The sequence below is a fragment of the Leptodactylus fuscus genome, chromosome 8, assembly GCF_031893055.1.
Source record: "Leptodactylus fuscus isolate aLepFus1 chromosome 8, aLepFus1.hap2, whole genome shotgun sequence".
NCBI lineage: Eukaryota > Metazoa > Chordata > Amphibia > Anura > Leptodactylidae > Leptodactylus > Leptodactylus fuscus.
Window position 1 is genome coordinate 46,745,569 of NC_134272.1, and position 22,183 is coordinate 46,767,751.

The 22,183-nt window shown below is 40.3% G+C and overlaps 1 protein-coding gene across 5 annotated transcripts in view; it reads right to left on the reverse strand.

Moving 5' to 3' along the window:
* The window catches only part of LOC142217062 (myosin-11), a 71,343-nt gene that overhangs the window by 12,148 nt on the left and 37,012 nt on the right, over nt 1-22,183 (reverse strand). For 3 of the 5 annotated variants that reach the window (XM_075285243.1, XM_075285244.1, XM_075285247.1), the window contains exons 6-26: nt 21,573-21,593; nt 19,028-19,120; nt 18,065-18,128; nt 13,992-14,090; nt 12,864-13,007; nt 10,212-10,307; nt 9,629-9,747; nt 7,539-7,691; nt 7,252-7,425; nt 6,971-7,144; nt 6,782-6,896; nt 6,406-6,599; nt 5,417-5,538; nt 4,603-4,672; nt 4,204-4,364; nt 3,033-3,141; nt 2,767-2,898; nt 2,461-2,667; nt 1,308-1,445; nt 841-964; nt 44-215 (exon numbers count right to left, since the gene is read on the reverse strand). In XM_075285243.1, the coding sequence (XP_075141344.1) occupies nt 44-215; nt 841-964; nt 1,308-1,445; nt 2,461-2,667; nt 2,767-2,898; nt 3,033-3,141; nt 4,204-4,364; nt 4,603-4,672; nt 5,417-5,538; nt 6,406-6,599; nt 6,782-6,896; nt 6,971-7,144; nt 7,252-7,425; nt 7,539-7,691; nt 9,629-9,747; nt 10,212-10,307; nt 12,864-13,007; nt 13,992-14,090; nt 18,065-18,128; nt 19,028-19,120; nt 21,573-21,593 (2,681 nt within the window). The remainder of the gene's footprint in view (nt 1-43; nt 216-840; nt 965-1,307; nt 1,446-2,460; nt 2,668-2,766; nt 2,899-3,032; nt 3,142-4,203; nt 4,365-4,602; nt 4,673-5,416; nt 5,539-6,405; nt 6,600-6,781; nt 6,897-6,970; nt 7,145-7,251; nt 7,426-7,538; nt 7,692-9,628; nt 9,748-10,211; nt 10,308-12,863; nt 13,008-13,991; nt 14,091-18,064; nt 18,129-19,027; nt 19,121-21,572; nt 21,594-22,183) is intronic. The other 2 variants (XM_075285245.1, XM_075285246.1) reach the window with 1 other exon arrangement.

A 22,183-nucleotide genomic window follows, 5' to 3' on the forward strand; every position in this document is an offset into this window, starting at 1 on the left:
AACAGTGTCCTTCTTGCTTGACCAGTTAGGTACAATGTGTCACCTGGCAAGAGCAGCCTGTAGCTCCTCTTCTTTCTTTGCTAATTGTTGTTTGAGCTCAGCGATCTGTGCTTGCAGGTCGGCAATTTGTTCATGAAGGTCACTAGATTCTCCTTCCATCTTTCTTTTCACCTTCTCAAGCTCTTGTCTGCTTTTCTCTTCTTTCTTTAGACGCACTATAGAAAAGACATTACATATGTTGATGGTGCTGAAATGTATTTCATCCACTTATCAATTATATTTCTTTATACCTTCTCCAGTATATATCAATTATTTGTGGTTAGATTTATGATCAAAGGTAACTGAATATACAACTGAACTGAATATACAAGACTCAAATAGTAACAGCAACATATTCATTAATAAGACCTTATATCTTTACAGTTTTCTATCCTTAGCATCAATGCTGTATTAAAGTTCGTGGAGAGACCTTGGGCATAAAATGTAGTGATGGCCTCCATACCACTGTTAGGACCCTCAATAGCAATCAGATATAGGAGACATATAATGGGATTTAGTTGAACCAGCAACTGAACTCCCTTGGTTTTCTAAATAAAAAGGCACAGAGCCTTATATCCTTTTTGCCTTGATAGGCTCACCATACAACCGTTAGGTAAGATAGAAGTTAAAGGCCTCCAAGCTCCTAAGGTGAAAGGTTTCCATATCCCACCTGAGGATAACATCATATTGTGTTGATCGGTCACTGCACGTCTAATAGTACGCTAGACCTAATGCCGCCATCAAGTATAGACATTGCACAACAGATTTTCTGTTTTATCACTACCCAATAAATATACTGACCTTCCAGTTCTGAGATCATAGATTCATGCTTATTTTTTAATTTTGTCAAGTTCTTTGCTTTTTCTTCTTCTTCTGCCAAATTAGATGTCAGGTCGTTCACTCTTTCCTCAAGCAACTTTCTTTCCTAGTTAAAAAAAATAAAATAAAATTTTGTTACACTAGGTTCACAATAGCTTTAGCCTATCCGTTGTTCAGAAAACAAAACAATGGAAAGGCAGACTGCTGTAATAGTGGTTACACACGGAGCCCGGAAGACCTCATTGACTATAATGGGATCTTTGGGTATCCGCTGTTTAAAACTGAAACCGTGGAGGAAAAAGTTCTCTATGCAGGGATTTTTTCATCTGACGATTTCAGGCAGACTTTGCGATAGAGTCTCCAACATAGTCTCCAGGGTAGATATGAACTAAACCTTTCTTGGGGAAAGTATGATTGATATTACGTAAAAAATCATTGTATGCTTATACCTTTGTTAATTTGTTGTTATGATCATCCATTAAAAGAACATCATCTTCCAATTTCTTTATCTTGGCTTCTGCTGTCACTTTCTCCAGCTGTAGTTTTTGTCGGGCTGCTTCCTCTTCTTCTAATTGTTCCTCCAGGTCCTGAAGTAGAAACCATGATATTACAATACTCTACTATATACAGGATTATTTTAATGTAAAACACCAGAACAGGGATATATTAAATAGACAAGCAACTGGAGGCAGAGATGGGGGGACAAGAAACTGGGGCCAGAGATGGGGGGGACAAGAAACTGGGGTCAGATGAAGGGAGGGACAAGAAACTGGGGGCAGAGATGGGGGGACAAGAAACTGGAGGCAGAGATGGGGGGACGAGAAACTGGGGTCAGATGAAGGGAGGGACAAGAAACTGGGGGCAGATATGGGGGGACAAGAAACGGGAGGCAGAGATGGGGGGACACGAAACTGGGGGCAGAGATGGGGGGACAAGAAACTGGAGGCAGAGATGGGGGGCCAAGAAACTGGGGGCAGACATGGGAGAACAAGAAATATAAGCGGTTCAGCGCCACCGCCAACCCACAGACGAAGTCGCGGGTAACTGCTAGTTAAATATAGTCTTCAAATCTATAGGTAGAGTTGTCCTCCTGCCTCCAATGCATCAGGATCACATAATGGGAATTTATTATTTGCCAACAAAACTGGTCTAGATGGGAACAGTTGTGGCTTATCTTAATACACAGGCCTTTTTTTGTGCCAAATATGTGACACTTTCCTCTTTGCACACCCTATTTGGCACTTTTTATAAAAGTGGGTGGCATGGGCTGGAGACCAAGGCTGGCTGAGGCCAACAAATGTACTATAACTGATGCCAGAAAACGAATGTGAGTTATATGGGAAATCAATGCTAGTTTATGACTAAAATTCAATTCCATTCTGGCAGAGTTGACTCATGATAATTCAGGCACAGTTAGCACCAGTCGGAGACTTTATTAATATTGGTATACAGAACGATAGTCTTCATAAAGTCCCAGGATTGTGTTTTCGACTGATCTCTATCTCATTTCTGAAATATAATGTAGTCCAATATTTCTTTATCAATAGAGGACATGTTTTCATGAAGATTGCAGAAGGTAACAGATGACAAATGATCCATTACCTGCATCTGCTGCAACATCTTCTTCTTCTCTGCTTGTAGTTGTTGTGTCTGTTCCTCTTCTTCTTCTATTCTGGCTTCCATTTCATGGAGAATCTCTTCCAGTTCTTGTTTCTTGGCTTGTAGTCGTATCCTCATCTCTTCTGCTTCAGCATATAGTTCAGTCTCAGCCTGAAGCTGCTCCTGGAGTTGATTCTTCTCTTCTGTCAGCTATATAACAATATATCCATGCTTTAAGATTTAGTCTCATACCACGCTGGTATTTTTAAAGAAATCATGGACTAAGACTAAAGGTGTATGTCCATATACCTGAACATGCTTCATCTGAATCTCCTTCAATTCAATCTCTGTTCTGTGGAATTTCTCACTGACTCGTTGAAGCTCTTCATCTTTGGCTTGCATTTCTTCTTCCTGACGGGTCACTTGCAGCAGAGGTTTCACCTGACAAGATATGTAGGATTGGTATGAGAACTTTAAGTTAAATATCATTCTGCTAGTCTAGATGTTTGCATGCTTTTGTGTAAATCACTGCATTATATTGTATATTTGTAGAAGTGAAGACTTAAGAACTTTACCTTAGTGAACAGTCTCCACCATTGCCAGTTTCTGAGCTTCAGATAAGCAGCACAATTTCTTTGGATGACTTTCATTGCAGTTAGCTGCTGTTGTCTCTTTGCAAAAGCCCTGTGAGTGTGAAACACGGTGGAATTCAAGATCTATGTACTGTATATGTTGGTCATATGGCAATGTTCAAGCTCAAGCCCAAGAAAATTCATGGGACTGAGTAGAGCATGGCCATGTAACCAATGGATATGATGTCACTTAGAAGAAAGAACCAACCCCTTAAAGATCACTGGGGTGACAATGTATTATGGATTCCATAACAATTCCCCATACTTTTGCAACTTAATAATACGATTATTTATCATAAAATGCCCCCCTTGTGAAGATAACACACCTTAGATATGCACTCATCTCTGCTGCTATATGGAGGTCACTGTATTGACTCCGCAGGCAGAAGAGATGAGTGCCAATCTCTGCTGCTGGAGGTGTATCATCTTTTTACAAAGAAGACATGGTGGTTGAAGTATCAGTGGAGTTTTCCAACCACTGTCATGGGACGGAGTGGGGACCCCTCAGTGGATAATTCCTTTATCTGTTATTGACAGGTACATTAATACCTATCCTACCCTACTCACCACTATTTACATTGCATGTTGTCTGTTTTAAAGTGACCGTGCAATGTAATTACAGCTTCGTTCTATAGAAAAAAACAGGCCGTAATTACATTGCATGGTCACTATAAAATAGACGGCATGCCATGGAACCAGTAAAGGAATCACGGCAGTCACAAATGCCCTGATCAGCAGGGCTCCCACTGATCTCTTATTGCTGACTTATCCAGAAGATAGGTCATCAACAGCAAGGGACTGGAAAATCCCTTTAAATGGGTTATCCACCTTTTAAAAACTGTTGACCTATTATTAAGATAGGCTATTGACTTTGGATCGGTGGGTGTTCAACTGTTGGAACCCCGCAGACCAGCTGTTTCCCAGAGCACGCAGCTCCCAGTATTTATATGCCAGTGTCTTCACTGCTTACTCACTGTGTTCTCGATAATGGGAGTTGTGAACACCACTGCATCTCTCATATCAAGAGTACAACGTAGGGATGGGGTAGGGGACCCCGATCATAGTTTGCAGTGGGGCCCACAAGACTTTCATTATTCCATCAACTGTTACTCACTTTCTTGCAAGGTAACCACGACTTTGAGCTTGGAAAGCAATGATTATATCTGTGATCTTCAAGTCTCTTTCTTCTTCCAGGTGGGCAAGGACACCTGTCCTGAAGAATATCTTACTTTGCCCAACTCTGTATAGATTAGGGTCAAGTTCTAAAGCTTTGATCTGACAAAAATAAATAAAGTTTAATATTTACCAATGAAAATTAGTATCTACAAATATGTATAAATATAACACTATATTCTGCATATTTGAACACTGTGTAAGTAATATATATATATATATATATATATATATATATATATATATATATATATATATATATATATATATCTCATATTTTATATACATAGACAATATGAGTAAATAGTGACAAAGCTAGTCACTACTGTGTTTTACTTACCATAAGCACACAGGCCTGTTTACCATCCATAAAGCCTTTAGGGATAGATCCAGCAGCAAGAATTTCATATCTGTAAGAAAAAAATATGTGCACGTGAAAGGAATGTTCTTCTGCCAAAGTTGCCATTTAAACGCATACAGTCCTTATAGCCAACTATCAATTTATAGTCTACTAAATGTATGCATGTATTATTGAATTTAAATGCTCTATTGTACTCTTTTAATTATTGTATGTACCTTAATTTGGGCCTAAAAAACATTTCTAATTCGGTTTAGTGAAAAATGTAACTTTACCCATATAAGTAATACAATATAAGCTGCAGTATGCCCCCTATCAGCTAGTCTGTAAAAAATAGTCTGATGGCTCGTTCTCCAGCCCCTCACTCTTCAGTGCTTTTTTTTTATTGTGGCCTGCTATGTGGGGCCTTAGCCTAAAAAAATACTCAAGGAAAAACTGGTAAAGGTAAAGGTAAACAACCAGCATTTCTGTTGGTATAATTGACATGCAGTGATTTCTAAAACCACAATGGTTATGGAAATGATGGTGTCTCCGGTGTGTATTTTCTGCAAAGTGTGGATGGGACTTGCTAGAATGTCATCCAATTTGCAGTGACCACTTTTTTCCATGGAGTTTAAGCTGATTTATGGCCAGATCAAGTTATACTTTGATTTGGTCACAAAACAGCCTTATATAAAAATTTATAAAAAAATCATTGCATACAGAACCTTTAAGACACAAATGTATAAAGAGGCGTAAAACATGTTAGTGTAAGGAAAAAAAAAAAGGGAAGTTAATAACTTAATAACGGTTTTACCTTTGACGGAACTCCTGGAAAACAATTCTGTTGGGGAATCCTTGGCGACAAATTCTGATGCCTTCCAAGACACCATTGCACCTCAACTGTTCCAGAACAAGATGGGCATCAAGTTTTCCTGACTAAAGAGATAGTTAGAACATTAGACACTAATCTAAAAAGGAGTGTGAGTATGTAAAAAGTAACATATATAATACACAACTTCTTTTCTAAACAGACACATTCTCTTGGACCCATGTATATAGAGTATATGGCGCCATGAATACAAACATAGTTAAAATATGTAGTAATATAATAACACATTTGCTAAACAGCTAGGAACAACAGTAGCCAGCCCAATTCCTGAATGTTAGAGGGTTTTCTTACTATGGCCACTATACCGCCTATCCACAGGACAAGGAGATACTGTAAGTGCGTGATCTATGAGGAAACCAATCCCCAACTATCAGAAAAATGAGGTTCTGACTGCTCCATGTTAACTTGTGCAGTGGTGCACATGCATGATGCACTTCATTCACTTCTATGGTACTTCCAGAACAGTGATCTTCAGCAGTCCCATAGACTTGAAAAGAGAAGTGGTCATGTACCACCACTCCCTTCACAGGGGATCAGACACTTATCTATCCTGTGAATCCCCTTCTCTATCATGTAAGGTTTTTAATAATCATCCCTTGCTCAAAATGTCTATACCTATGTCTATTGCACGGAATTTCAAAGGTAACTGTGCAATAATTCACTTCCCCTGTGGTGGCGCTGCATTAACATTGAATTCTTGTTGTCTGGTTCCCTCATAAACCAGGACTGATTCTGGAAGTATAAGCAGCAGAATCATCTGCAATGAGCTTACTGCTTGGGAATCTGTCTAAGCTAAAGGGATTGTCTAAACTGGTCTGCAGTCACTAGTATATAGAAAAAGTTAAAAGTGTAGATATCTAGAAGACAATGTAACACATTCTTCAACGGCTACAACATTTACTGCAAGAATTTACCCGTTTCTCATGATTTGGAATGATACAACGGACAAAGTTTGGATTTGTGTTTCTCAGTGTTGTCATAAGTTTGCCCAGTTGCTCCTTGTAAAGTTGGCCGACAGTACGGAACATGCCCTTCTTGGTCTTTGAAGCACTTGGTAGGGAACTTTCAGTCATTTTTGCCATCTGATCCAACCCCACAATACGGTCAACTAAAAAAGATAGTACCATAATAATTATCACAATTTATATAACCATAGCACTAGAATTCAAAGAAGGGAAGAACATCTACATAACTACATTTTACTTGTTGTTTTGGTTTCAATGTATCAATGAATAGTAACCAACTTATCAAAAAAAGCTAAATAATATAGTGTCCAAATGAATGTCATACCATCTTTCCATAGATCTGCGACAAATTTATCTGATGACTGGTTCAGTAATGAGGTTACATTGTCATTCAGGGGGTCCATGTTCTTGGTTAGCCAAGCAGTGGCATCATAATCCACCTAGAAGAAGACAGGCATTGAATTAGTAACAGATTTTTCGCAGTTCACCATATAATTCTAGGAATTAGTCATACCTTTCCTGCATAGTGAACAAGGGTGAAGATGGTTTTATCTTTCAGTTGTTTGGGTTTTTGGAATTTAATATGATTTCCTTGTTCTTGGATCAGTTTCTCCACAAATGATACATCAGTGGCTTTGGGGAACCAACACTCTTCATCCAGAAGAGCCAACACGCCAGGTGGGTTATTCTATCAATAGGTTGAATAAAAGATATTAAATTTATTTTATTAATAATGGAAATGACACTTTCCATCTTTTACATTTAAAGCTATAGTAGACCTTACAAGTGACTTACAGGCCTCTCAATAAGCTCTATGCATGGTTGCAGATCTAGACCAAAGTCAATGAAGTTCCACTCTATACCCTCTCTTTGGTATTCTTCCTGCTCCAGAATGAACATAGTGTGGTTGAACAGCTGCTGGAGTTTTTCATTGGTGTAGTTAATACAGAGCTGCTCAAATGAGTTGACCTAAAATGTAAAAACAATTAATAATTAGTCAAGAAAAAGTTAAAAAATCTATAATCCTGACCACACCATCAAAATCTTATGGAATAAATTGCATGTTAGCTCATTTTACGTACCGCAAATATTTCAAAACCAGCAATGTCAAGAATACCCAAGAAAGAAGCTCCTTGTCTCTTGGTCTTATCAAGAGCTTTGTTAACCCGACCCAGCAGCCACAGGAAGAGACGTTCATAGGTTGCCTTTGCCAAGGCTTCAATTGCAAAGTCGGCCTAATGGTAGGAAAAAAGTTGAAGGATTAGTAGTGAGTATATCAACTTCCTGAGAAAACAATATTGATCATGATTTGGTCAGGAGACAAAAATACCTTTATTAGGACCTTTCACAACTCTGCCAAGTCCAACTCTTTTACATCTTTTAATAGTTGCTGTTCCTTTGATTCAGTAACACTTGGAAGTTTTTCTCTATCACCTGACCATTCAGAAGTTAGTTTTGGTGTCTCATATGCTATTTAATCTCTGTACTGTCAGGAGGGCGGTGTCAGGCAGAAGCAGATAAGGGGTGTAATTCTGAGCTCTGACACTGGCTGCCTCTGATTGCAGCTCTGAATGATGCCCCTTCCCTGCTTCTGCCCGACACCGCCCACCTGACAATACAGTGCCTAAATAGCATATCAAACACCAAAACTAACTGCACTGATTACTCAGTGAGGACCAGAGAAAAATTACCGACTGTGCTGGAATCAGTGGAGCAGTGCAGGTAATAAGAACTGGAGTTGGTGAACGTAGATGGAAAGATGGAAAAGATCTAAAGGAGTTATGCTACAAAAAATATATGCATGCTATCCATAAGATGGAGAATAAATTGGCGATTGGTCCAGCTGCTGTGACCCCTACTGATCCTGAGAATGGGAGTGTTTTACTCCAGTTGCAAATGTAGTGGTGGTGGACACAGATGGACCATTAATTTCAATAGGAACGCCGGAGATAGCCAAAGTACGGCACACAGCTAACTCCAAAACTCCCATTGATTACTGATAGAGAATTTAGATTGTGAGCCCTATATGGGACAGTGAGTGTCTGTTTAGCTCTACAGAATATGTTGGCGCTATAGAAGTAAGATGAATAGATAAGTAAGTGGATCAGGTAAGTGCGTCTCTGCAGCCACCATTGCTACATTCTTACTGGTAGTAAAACATCTCCCACCTCATTCTCAGGATTGGTGGTGGTATCAGCAATCAGCCTGATCAGCAATTTATCCTCTATCCATAGCGTATTTTGTGATGTAACCCCCTTTAAATATCCTTAGGTTTGGAAAACCATATAACATATGAATTCTCTGGGAATAATCTGCTATTTTTAGATAGATCACTGTTTCATGCCAAAATCATTCAGCACTGTAATAAATGGTCTGTTCAGGTTTATTATTTGGGTTGGATAGTAACACATCATATCATACAGTAAAGGCTCCCTCATGACTATCGCCAAAATGAATGTGGCACTCAGTCCATGGCTTGATGGATAGAGCTAAAGGTTGGCTCCTTGACAATTTGAGTCATTTAGTTTGCAAGGTGATAATCTTCTCTGTCATCTTTTTAGAACATTTTGATTATACAACCTCTCTAGGATGTTATGTTCTAGCTCTATAAGTGTTAGCTGAAGACCTAGCAAAGCTTCTCAGGTCACTTGGTATTAAGTATAATCCTTTATTTTTTATGGCTAAACCTAAAATTTAACAGTGAATCAATGCAGTCACAAGATATACATATTTTTTTTTTATAAAAGAGAAAAATGAATCAGCCTTAGTGATGACAATTTGACATTTTATAGCATATGGAAGGGACATGTGTAGCCAATAATGTAATAGATTTGCATAGATGAAACAGGAATACATGGGGAGAAAAATGTAATTTAAGACAGTATAGGGCCTATTTTACTTCTTTGATTTCCTCTCATGTTTAGCTTCACTGATCTTGAGATGAAAACAAAAAAAAGAAAGTGTCCCATTCCCTCCAAGAATGAGCATATAATGTAATATGGCAGTCACTAATGTATCAGTGTCTCCAGCCAAAAAACTAAAAGATCATAATAAAAATAAATGGGAGGTCTTTTCATCAAGATTCACCATAAATTACATAATATGTACTCTACTGAGGATCATGTAAGATTTACATAGTCCATAAGTGTACAGTAAATGACTGCAAACATACCTGTTCTTTGGTTTGAGCTTTCTGGACAAGGTCTCTTCCCACTTTGATGCGAGGGGTAAGAATGGATCTTGTAAAGTCTGTTACTTGGATGCCCATCAGATGACAGCATTTCTGAGCAGCTGAAACACAAGATATTTATCATTGAGTTGGTAGATATTAGATGTTTTCTCATTCACTTTTATCTTCAGCTTTGTTGCCTCCTTAGTTTTTAGCAAAGATTCCACCAAAATACAGTGCAAGGTAAATGAGGATTTCTTTATATTTTTTTTTACTAGTGCCTCCCTCGTCATAACATGATGATCCCTATACCTCGCCATTGGGAGAATCCATGACAAAATCAAAATGTGTCTACAGTGAGTTTTATATCTATTATTTATCTCTTGAACTCAGATTAATATTAAAAAAAAGAATTAGAGGAGTAAATAATGTGGCTAAACAAGAGATTGAAGCAGTTGGAGATAGGTTATTCCATGGCTCATAAATGCCCTCACCCCAGCCAAGTCTCACCTATAGTCCTCTAAATAATGAGCAGCCTACTTGAAATTCCATAGAGAATTGCATCTTTTGTACATTACTACGATACCTGTGTCATCTGGCATGGAGGCCTGGTCAGTATTTCTTTCTTTCTTGAAGACAATGTTGCCAAGTTGGAGGACTGATGAAACCACCCGCATCATTGCTGCCATGTTGACAAAAAAATCCATTATTAATATATTCATTTGTACTAAACCAATATCTTCTCAGTTATTGATGATGAGGACTATAAAACCAACCTAAAGTAGCAGCATGGCAACTTGTTTAACCAAGCATTTATCTAACTTTGGCCAAATCTCTACGATCTGCAGGAATAGGCATTCTTACACCATGGTGGACCAGTGGCATACAAAGTTTTATAATACAGTCAGAAATTCCAAGCTTATGGTGACCATAAATATTAGACTTAATGGTCTTAAAAAGTGGGTGAGGTGCAGGTGGGGCTTTGTGGCTCAACAAATATATTTATGCCAGAAAGCTGTAAATAACAGCTGGAATCTGCATCAGCTCCTAGCGGGCTTTGATTTTGGTGCCTTAGTAACCTCCCAAGGTTATTAAGCGGTATGCACTTTTTAATAATTTTGGCATATCTCACTTCGGGCAACGGACACTGCTACATACTAATACCATTGTGTCACTGCTCAGCTGACACTCATTTCATACAAGTTTGGGGAAGAAAGGATTGCACATTTTCATCTGAACATGCCCAATTCTTTGCACTCATGAGGTGCCTGGCAGTAGTTTACTCCTATTTTCCATTGAAAACACTTGTATGCCCAGATGAGTGAAATTTGTATAGAAGTTTTTTAGAGATTATCTGCTAATGAAGGTGTATAGTCTGTTTTATGGTCTGCCTTTTGTGCACATAGTTACATAGTTAGTATGGTTGGCAAAAGACATATGTCCATTAGGTTCAACCATGGGATGGGAAAGGGCATGACCAAAGGGAAGAGTCAGTGGCGTAACTAGGAATGGCGGGGCCCCGTGGCGAACTTTTGACATGGGCCCCCCCCCATCCCAACTGACGCCGAAGACCTCGACCGACCCCCTCCTCCACACTCTATTATGTCCCTTACTTGCCCCTGCACACAGTATTAACCCCAATAGTGTCCCCTGCACACACAGTATTAACCCCAATAGTGTCCCCTGCACACACAGTATTAACCCCAATAGTGTCCCCTGCACACACAGTATTAACCCCAATAGTGTCCCCTGCACACACAGTATTAACCCCAATAGTGTCCCCTGCACAACACAGTATTAACCCCAATAGTGTCCCCTGCACACACAGTATTAACCCCAATAGTGTCCCCTGCACAACACAGTATTAACCCCAATAGTGTCCCCTGCACACACAGTATTAACCCCAATAGTGTCCCCTGCACACACAGTATTAACCCCAATAGTGTCCCCTGCACACACAGTATTAACCCCAATAGTGTCCCCTGTACACAGTATTACGTTCCTCTGTGGACACCCATAAACAATTATTATACTCTGGGGTCTTTTCAGACCCCAGAGTATAATAATCGGAGACCCGGGAAATAAAAACATAAAAAAAAAACAAAAACACTGTTGCTTCTTACCTGTTCCCCGGCTCCTGTGCTGTGCTGTCCTCCTCTCGCGTCCTTCGTTAATGACGTCGGACGTCACATGACCCGGGAAGCATGCCGGGTTCATGTGACGTCAGAGACGTCAGACAACAGTAGGACGGAGGCCTGGCAGGATCGCGGAGAGGTAAGTAACAGTTTTTTATGTTCCCTTACCTCGCCGGTCCGCCGATCATTATACTCGGGGGTCTGCAAAGACCCCCGAGTATAATGATAGCCCTTGTGGGGCCCGCGGTGTCACTTGCCGATCCCGGCCCAGCCAGGATTGGCAAGTGAATAGGGCCCGTAACTGCCTATTGAAAAAAACCCGCAGCGGTAGCGGCTGTCAACGGGCCCCCTAATGGTCCGGGCCCTGTGGCAGCTGCTACTGCTGCTACCACGGTAGTTACGCCACTGGGAAGAGTGAAGGAAATAAGTATTCTTTACACTTCCATAAGCATCAATGCTATTTTTCTGTAGGAAGGCATCTAAGTAATATTTGAACTGTCACCAATTCCTGGGGTAGGCTATTCCACAGATACAAAGTCTTTACAGTGAACACAACTTGTCGCCTCTGGGTATTAAACCTTTTTTTCTTTTTGTCTCCAGATGGAAGGAGTTCCCCTTTGTCTTACATATCTTACATGTGTCCTATTGGTTGTAAGAGTGTTAAGATAAGAACAGTAGTCTTCACTATAGACAAGGTCTGAACTTCACTTCATCACTCTTTATTATTGTACTAATCAGGAATGAGTTAAAGCCTACAATGTTAAAAATGGTCAACCTTGAGATTAAGGATAAGTGCTTCATATTCACAAGATTAGTTTAATTGCCAATTTTGGAGACTTCAAAGGCAAACAACTTACTATAATTGCTGCAAATCTTATGTTAGGTTTAGCTCAAGATATTGTATAAACTGTGAGGCAGCTAGAAAATTGCACTACATGTATCCTTTACCCATCATGCTCAGAGCAAAGTCCTTTCCAGATTAAGAAGTTACAATACTTAGAATTGTGAAGTATCTATTCTTTAAAAGAGTCTAGTCATTAGAGCACATAGATAGATAGATAGATAGATAGATAGATAGATAGATAGATAGATTCATCCCATACATAGCTGTTCATCTTCAGTGAATCCCATGATTTCCATGGCCTCCAAAGTCTCCTGAAACATGTCCCCATCATCCTGTGACGGAACGGGTACATAACCATGGGAAAAGAAGGTGTAATTTCCAAAACCTTCCAGTAGTAAGTCCTCTGAAAACAGAAAGAAAACAATGCATGAGAAAATAAACAAGTCAGCCTGGCTGGACATAGTAGCTCCATATAACTGAACCAGGGATAGGATTCTCCAGCATTAAGCTTGGATAGGGGCGAATGAGCAATTTTCTGACAGGAGGATGCCTACACCTCCACCAGGTTTATTGTTGGGGCGGGGAGTGTGTGAGAATTTAAGACCTTCATAGGAGAGGGCAGTGGGGAGGCGGTGTCAAGGGTGTCAGCCATGTTTCTGTGTTACCAAGAAATGTAAATTCATTAAAAATGAAAAGGTTGTGGATGTAGCCTAGTTTATTACGAACGGAGCGGGCATTCCATAGTGCACCGGAGAGTACAGGGGGAGGGGTAAGGTGAGATTGGTTTAAGATTTCGGGGGTTCTGTGTGCTAATGCCAGGTGTGGGGAAAAAGCCGACAGTGGAGATTAGCTGGGGTGGTCCAGGATTAGGAGATATGTCACCAGAAATAAGGAGTAGCAGGGAGAGGGACAGCAGGAGTAGGTAGGAGAAGGTGCGGGGCGGTTGTATGTGTCTGGGGCGGAAAGCCTGCAGTTTGTGAATAGCTGTGAAGGGAAAGTTATACTAATAGGGAATGTAGAATGTGAGCCCTATATGAGAGCAACATACGGTTTTGGTCAAGGTTCCTTACTGTTGTCAACTGCTTGTTTTTATCAATTCTTGTGTGTAATAACATGTTTGAGTACTCTCTCGATGAGGACAGACAGTGGTGGAGGTGATCTGGATACTAGACAAAATAGTCATACATGCAAGTAAGGGAAAGGAAGTGTAGCCATGTATACACAAGAAAGCAAGGGTAAGCATGTGTACACAACAAAGAATATTGGAGAAGGTAGATTGTATTTCTGTAGGTATGTCGGCCGGCTCTTTTATGAAGTAACAACCTATAAACACTGGGTCCCAGTACTTATTTTGGTAGGTAGATTGCTATGCATGCACAATCCTTACCCTTCCAAGCAGGCTTAGCTCCTTGAAGCAAATAGTAAAATATGTGGAAGGTCCTCTCGTCTTTAGCTTGCCGGATAGCACGAGATTTTTCAAGCAAATCTATTTTATAATTAAAGAAGCAAACATTGCATCAAGAGAAAATGACGTTTAAAGATAACTTGATGGAATACAAGTTGGAATTCAGCACTTGTTTATACAGTGACACAGTATGCCAAAATCCTATTAGCCCTTATATGGAATGGCCTGCTGATATTTAACCTCTGCACCAAACATGTCAGTACAATCCATCCAGTGCAGCAGCCAAAAGTAAGGGAAGAGCAAATTATTTATACCATTTATTCTCTGTGCCGTTTGAGTTGTTTAGTTGCACTTGTCTGTAATTCAAGGGATTTTGCAACTATTACAAGTAACTGGAAATTGTTAGGGTATGCTATTATGTTGTTGATCATTGGGACTTAACTTCTGGCACCACCGACAATCATTTGAATGATGGTACGGCCAAACACTGTGCTTGTGATTCCATCATTCTGAGAGTCAGTGAAAGACCCCCACTGATTATGACCTTTATGTTAAAGCATATCCTAGTTTTATGCTATAGCACTATAAGATGGAATTACCCCTTTAAGGCTCAACTGTTGATGACATACGAATTTCTGAAGGTAGGTCTGTAAACAAAGAAACACCTACCAATTTATGAGTTGGAAAGACATTTCATGTATATGAGGATGCAAGATATGCAATACACATTGGAGTCCTACTTGTTTCTATAATTTCTACTAGGAAACTGCCCCGACTGCTGCTGAATGGGATTTTTAACTTCTTGATACCATTTAAAGATGACCTTTCATGTCCTGATAGATGTGGGGTATTATATACCACTAAAAATCCAACAGTGCGCTGAATTCAGTCAGCTTTCCCCTGTGCTGAACGTATCGATGCCATTCATTACAGCTCTGATATCTCCCCACTGTCAGAAAAGAGGGCTTTACAGCTCAGCATCATTGCTGGGCAATAAGGAACCCACCCCCCTGACAGTATTCTTCCATGGACTTGTACTGTTTGGGAGGAGGGGTGTTCCTCACAGCCCAGTGATGACGCTAGGCTGCAAGGCCTTCCTTTCTGACAGTGGGGAGATATTGGCACCGATATCTCCAGTAAAGGGGGGCATATCGGAAAAGCTGAGAGTGCGCTGAATTCAGCTTTCTAGTGATGTATAAAACTGAACATCTATGCGGACATAAAAGGTTCTCTTTAAAAAAGGACTATATATGATGTTTAACTACTTCAACTTTCCCTTACTTTTAGTATAATTCCGTTTTTGTTTCTTATTAAAATGACCACTCAAATGTTCACTGATATTTCAACAAACTTATTCTCATATTATGGCCATTGTAATTTACATTTAATTACCACAATTAATCATTTTCTGCTTGAAAAAAATGTGCAAAGTGACGGGTCAATAGATATCGCACTTCCCTCTAGCTTGCTGTGCACTATTTGTCAAGTTGTCAAGACACTGGGTAGGATTACAGGAAGTGGATTTGTCTCTTATTAGTAGAGATGAATGAACAGTGAAATATTCGATATTCGTTATTCGTTTCGATTAGCCCCTCATTATTCGACTATTCGAATGAATATCGAATCCCATTATAGTCTATGGGGAAGAACCGTTCGTTTCAGGGGAAACCCAAATTCAACTCAGGAGAGTCACCAAGACCACTATGACACCTCAGCAAATGATGACAACACCTCTGGAATGCAACCGGGACAGCAGGGGAAGCATGCCTGGGGGCATCTAACACACCGAAGTCACAGTTTTACCCCACCATCACAGCCTATCAACTACATGCTTTCCACACTCACAAAAAAACTATGAGGGTTCAGTCACACGGAGTAACGTGCCGCGTGACCTGGCATGTATACGGCGTGTGAGATTTTGAGCGCCGTAAATGCTCCCTTTGATTTCAATGGGAGCCTGGATCGTATACGCCGCATTATTTTGCGGCCATGATTTTGCCGCCGTGGCCCTTGGAGTAAACAGAGCCTTGCACCAGCAGTGTTTTTGGCCCTTGGGGTTAGTTGAGCCTTGCACCAGCAGTGTTTTTGGCCCTTGGAGTGAGTAGAGCCTTGCACCAGTAGTGTTTTTGGCCCTTGGAGTAAGTAAAACCTTGCACCAGCAGTGTTTTTGGCCCTTGAGGTGAACTGAGCCTTTAAACAGCAGTGTTTTTTGACCTTCAGGTGAGTTGAGCTATGCACCAGCAGTGTTTTATTTTTTGGCCCTTGGGGTGACTAGAGCCTTGTAGCAGCAGTGTTTTAATTTTTGGCCCTTGGGGTGACTAGAGCCTTGTAGCAGCAGTGTTTTATTTTTTGGCCCTTGGGGTGACCCCTAAAAAATTAGATTTCAGGCCCTTGGGGGTGAGCCCTAAAACATTAATTTTCAGGCCCTTGAGGGGAGCCCTAAAAAAATTATTTTGCAGGCCCTTTGGGGTGGAGCCCTAAAAAATTGCATTGCAGGCCCTTGGGGGGTATCCATGGAAAATTAATGAAGTTTTTTAAGAATTACATTAGGGTGAAGGGGCTGGGGTTGGAGGAGGAGGAGAAGGAGGAGGAGGAGGATGATGAGTGAATTGGGTGCTGGCAGCCCATCTCCAGTACTTGGACTGTGGACTGGATACCCAGCTGGATATCCACATCCACATCCTTGCCCACGTCCCTGCTGCTACTGACGAGGGGCACTGCTGGCAGCCCCTCTCCAGTACCTGGACTGTGGACTGAATACTTAGCTGGATGAGTCTGCGGATGAGTCTCTTTTCCTTTTGGAAAAGATGCTCTAGTCTGCGCAGTTTCGAATAGTACTCACTCATCTCTAATTAGCTACTACTACTACTACAATGCACAGTAATGCAGATGTAGCAGAGTCCAGTATACGGCACAGCAGGGAGGACTGTACTTTGTAGTAGTAGTAGTAGTAGTAGTAGCTAAATTAGCTATTCCGATCGCTCTACTAACCTGCACAGATCCGCTGCTGTTCCCCGTTCTTCTCAGTTCTCTCTCATTTACAGGCCTTCAGAGTGCAGGCAGGGCTTGTGGCTTAGGAGAGTTTGGCGGGTACTGGGAGGGGAGATGTGAGTGATGCACTCACTTCTCCCCACCCTGTACCTGCCCACACTCACCTAAGCCACAACAAGCTCCGCCTACTCCCACCATCTCTAACACTTGCCTAGGGAGGCGGGGGCGCGCATGGCGCTCTTAAGGCATGGTAATGAGAGAGAAGAGGAGCAAGAACAACAGGGAGCGGCAGCGATCTGTGCAGGTAAGTGGACACCAGGGGGACTAAGTAGCCAGAGGATTTTTCCATGCTGTGTAGTGAATAGGATCGTTTTTAAAATCCCATCTTCGATTATTAAAAAAATCCCATTGACTTGCATTAGGATCAGAATTGGGATCGGGTTCGAATGGAAAATGATCGGATATCGGATTTTAAAAACGATCCTGAAATCTCAAGATCGGCTCAACCCTAACAGTAACCCTTCTGACCCTCTTTTCTTCTGATTTCTGCACTGATTCATAGTTTTGTGACTTCCATTTGAACTTATTGCTATCAACTACTTGTTTTATCAAATCTTGTGTGTAATAACATGTTTGAGTACCTTGGTGGAGGTGATCTGGATACTGGCCGAAATAGTCATACATGCAAGTAAGGGAAACGAAGGATAGGCATGTAAATCACACATGCCTCCAGAAATCAAGTAGATGGAAAAAAGGTATGGACAGCAAAATCACTCTGAATGTGCTAAATAACATGAAAGCTATAAACAGATGCCATGACATGTCATAAGAACTAAGACGGAATGATTTCATTCAAAGTAAAGAATCCTCTGGCTTTGGCGATAGCAGGGATAAGTATCTCTTGGAATTGAAGAAACTGAACTTTTGACATCTCTGTAAACAAAGTCCACATTTCTAGCTGTTTATATCGCTCACCCGTGTGGTTATTTGCCTTGCTTAGACATACAAATCCTATGTGTTTACCCTACAAGCTGCAGTTTTCTGTAACAGACTGAAAAGGATACAAGTTTCAATGTTTGCTCCAACGATGAATCCAGAAACATCAAAGTTGATACGAATAAATTTACCCTAGACAAATAACAGGAAAGAAATAGAAAAAATTGCTACAATGCATTTAAGTTTATGTAAACTAGATAAACATTCTTACTCATATAGGCTAGGTTCATATCAGCGTTGGAGTCTCCACAGAATCCACCGAAAATGAGTGGAGAGAAAAGTTGTACACAAAGGACTTTTCTCTCCTCCAGTTTCAGTATAAAAATGGCGGAAACCCAACGGACCAAATTATATTCTATTGGGTCTGCAGATGTCTGCCTGTAACCGCTGTTTGAGTGGATGGGCTCTCCATCATTCAGGTCTCCTGCAGACCCAAATAATGGAGAGCCCAGTGCAAGTGTGAACCTATATAGACACAAATACATATAGGGAAACAAGGAGAAATACTGAAGGCCTGTAAGTTTCTAGCACCTACTTTTGGACTCCTTCACACCAAATGCCATCTTTAGGGTGATTATCAAAATAATTAAAACTAGATTTGTTATGCTGGGCCTGAGGCAGAGGCAATAAATAGTTCATGCAAAGATTGAAATTATCTATGGGACCTGAAACTAACATCCTAAGGCCAACTTTACACAGGCATATTCATTCCTTAAGATATGGACGTCTTTCCCAGTCTAAACACTTGACTGGAATCCAGACACCCAGCATTATAGTCATCTACGTTGCTAGGAGTTCCTGCCTTTCATAAGACTACTGTCCTGTATTGTAATTGTGTTTTCAGCATGGGCCAGTAGTTTGTATGTTTTGCCTAGGAAATATGAACAACATGAGTTCCGTATCTTACTAACATGTTGGCCTGACAGATACAAAGACACTATTTTCGGAAAGGTACTTTTTTTAGCATGTTTCATTTTATAAAAATTACAATAATCTTAGATTCTTTATGAAGGTACTTGTTCGATACTTACAAATCGGGATGAGTTGTCATTTTTCACGGTTTTGGCGTTACCAAAAGCTTCAAGGATGGGATTAGCTTGAAGAAGCTGCTTTTCCAGCTCTCCCTGGAATTCATAGCAAGCAATGTTATGAACAGAAATCCACAAATGAAAATTATATATGCATTTATGAAACTTAGGATAGGGTTGTAACCTGAAATACCTACAGTATAATACTGTATATGAACTTTAATGTGCGGTCAAAGGTCACTTACTCCTTTTGAGGGAATTGCTTGATGTGCTGGTGGATTGCAATTAAGAAGTCTACTGTAGCATGAAGTCTAGAGCAGCCGCCATAATACAGTAAGTAATGTCATGTTCATAGATCAAAGACCAAGCGCAGCATCTGCTAAGTATCATTACTGAGATGTACTGATTGGACTTGGCACAACGCCACAGGTGAATGACTGGTATTCTTGGCAAAAGCTAATATCAGACAAGAAATACCCAGCATCTTCTTATCTTCTGACCTATACATAGCATTGGGCCATGTTATGAAGTAATGCATGTCACCAAGCTTTAAAGCAGCCCTGCTCAACCCTTATTATAGCTTGATTTTTTTGCTACTGCATTCCACATTATTGGTACATGAAAATGCTAAATGCAGCGATACATAGCCTGCAAGAGGAAAAAAATCAATGGCTTTGAATCATATCATTGATTTTACATGCACAGGTACTCAAGCAGTATAATAAGACTATGAATGTGTACACAGCACGCCATGCAATTTGAGTGCAAAAGTTTTAATTCACAGTGAAAAAACTGAATAGTCTGCACCTTCCCTGCTTCCTAGGACACAGTAGTATGGGTAATTCTGTTATTCTGTGCTAATACTTTGTGGCCTGTCTGTATAGGTACTATGTGCCCCTAGTATGACAACAGGGTGCTGTGAGCACTGCTATGTTAAACAATACATCTGTTGCATCACTAGTTCTAGGCAGTTTGGGGTGTGTGGCCGGTATAATAATAAGGGATGGAGTTAACATGATGCTGTGGCACATTCTTCTAGGCTTTCATGTTTAAAGAGGACCTTTCATGTCCTCTGACACTCGCGGTATTATATACCACTGGAACCCTGACAGTAAGCAGAATTCACCACACTGTCAGCTTTGACGGAATGTGCCAGAGATATCGGTGCCGTTAGTCTCAGCACTGATATCCCTTCACCGGCAAAAGGGCGGGCCTTAATGCTCAGCGTTATTGCTGGTCAGTAAGGAAAGCCACCTCTGATGGTAATTCTATAGAAGAGTATTTTAGGGGAGTGGGGAGGGCGTAACTTACTGCCCACCAATTACGCTAGGAGGTAAAGTCCGTCCTTCTGACATAGAAGAGATATTGGTGTGGAAACTAATGGCACCGCTATCTCCTACACCTGGGCGCTCATCGGGAAAACTGAATTTTTCCATTAACATAAAAACATTTAAATTTCTAGACTATTAAAACTTATTTGTACATATAAATATTACACATTTTTCAGTGTTTTAAAGATTTTCTCTAACAATTTTGGTAGTTGTTGCAGTTGCTGTTGTCTTGATCACTTGCCAGTGACTACGAACACGAAAGTTGGATCTGTCTATGGTCTGGAATTTTTCAGAAACCCAGCTATGATCTGCTTATTGTGGCCGGGTTATCTTCTCATACATGTAGTGTCCCTGCCTGATAACCTGTCGACAATAAGGAAATCATGGCTGGATTTTTGATGAATACCAGACCATAGAAAGTTCCTGCTTTCATTATTGTATCCATTTGCAACCGAGCGAGACAAAAGTGGCACCACTTACAGTTTTTACACTCTGCCAAATATTTCATTATTCATAATTTCAGAAATGTGTAATTTTCAGTTGTCTACAAATTTAAAAATGGTTGTGTTCATGGAAAAACCTCTTTAACCCAACAATATTTTTAGTGTCTTTTGCCAAATATATGTTAATAATCAAAAACAATCAAAAGTAACAGCAAGCAAAGTATCATGCAGTCATGCAGAGCACTTCAAAGTATAGATCACATCAGTAAAGAAGGTGCACACTATATTGCAATCCCACTACAAATTCTCAGCAGGTCAGTTTAATTTTGACTTTGGTTCTCCGATTTTCCAAATTCATGCTGCTGGTACAGTCGGTCAAAAATATTTTCCAAAGGTATCAAAAACATACAAAGAACTGTATGAAGTTTGACTTGCAAACAATGGTTGTCAGCCCCAAATTCACTAAAATGTATGCTACTTCTAAGATGGCAATATTTTCATTGATACCTCATTTCTACCCATTACATTATGTTATCTTGTAAATGATCTTTTATGTTTTCACACAACCATGCTGATCTGGCTGACAACCACAGTTCCAGGCAAGTCAAAGCTCATTTTTGTGTCAAACACCAGTGCTATTGTTGCATTTGACTATGTGGTACAACATATCACCACCACCATCTCTACTCCACCACTGGTATTGAGTGTGCAACAATAGCATGCAAATGTCCACTCGGTGCTAATACACACACACTGCAAAATCCATTTACTCACGTAAGCAAAAGATGGGCCTTGCTGTAGTTGAATAATGTGGTAAAATAAACGTCAGAAACAGAAATAGCATAAAATACATTTTGTCCCTAATTTAGTTAAGAATTCATAGAAAAAAATACAAGAGAAAAAACACTTGAAAGTAAATGGCCCCATTATAACAATTCAGTCTGGAGAACAGAGAATTCTTAGCTCATGTATCTCTATTTATTCTCATATTTGAAGAGACATGGAAATATGTATAAAGTGTTTGTCTAATGAAGATATATGGACATCATAGACGGACATTGCCCACTCTGGACTCTCCTCTATCATCATCCAGCAGACTCAGTCTAAACCTGTCCATGTAATACCTACATTGACGGCAAGTATCAGCTTCCCTTCTGGATACTAGCACCAGCCTGGCCTGCTTCATTTTCAAAATGGTTTCACACTTAAAGGGGTTAGGCCATCAATATTGTTTTTCTATCCATAGGATAGAGTATAAGTGGCTGATTGGAGGGGGTCTGACCACTGAGACCCTCCTTCCCTTTAATCCTGAGAACGGGGGTGTTGTAACCCCATTATGCATTCAGGCTGACCACAATCAAGTTGAATGTAAGTGTGTGACCTGG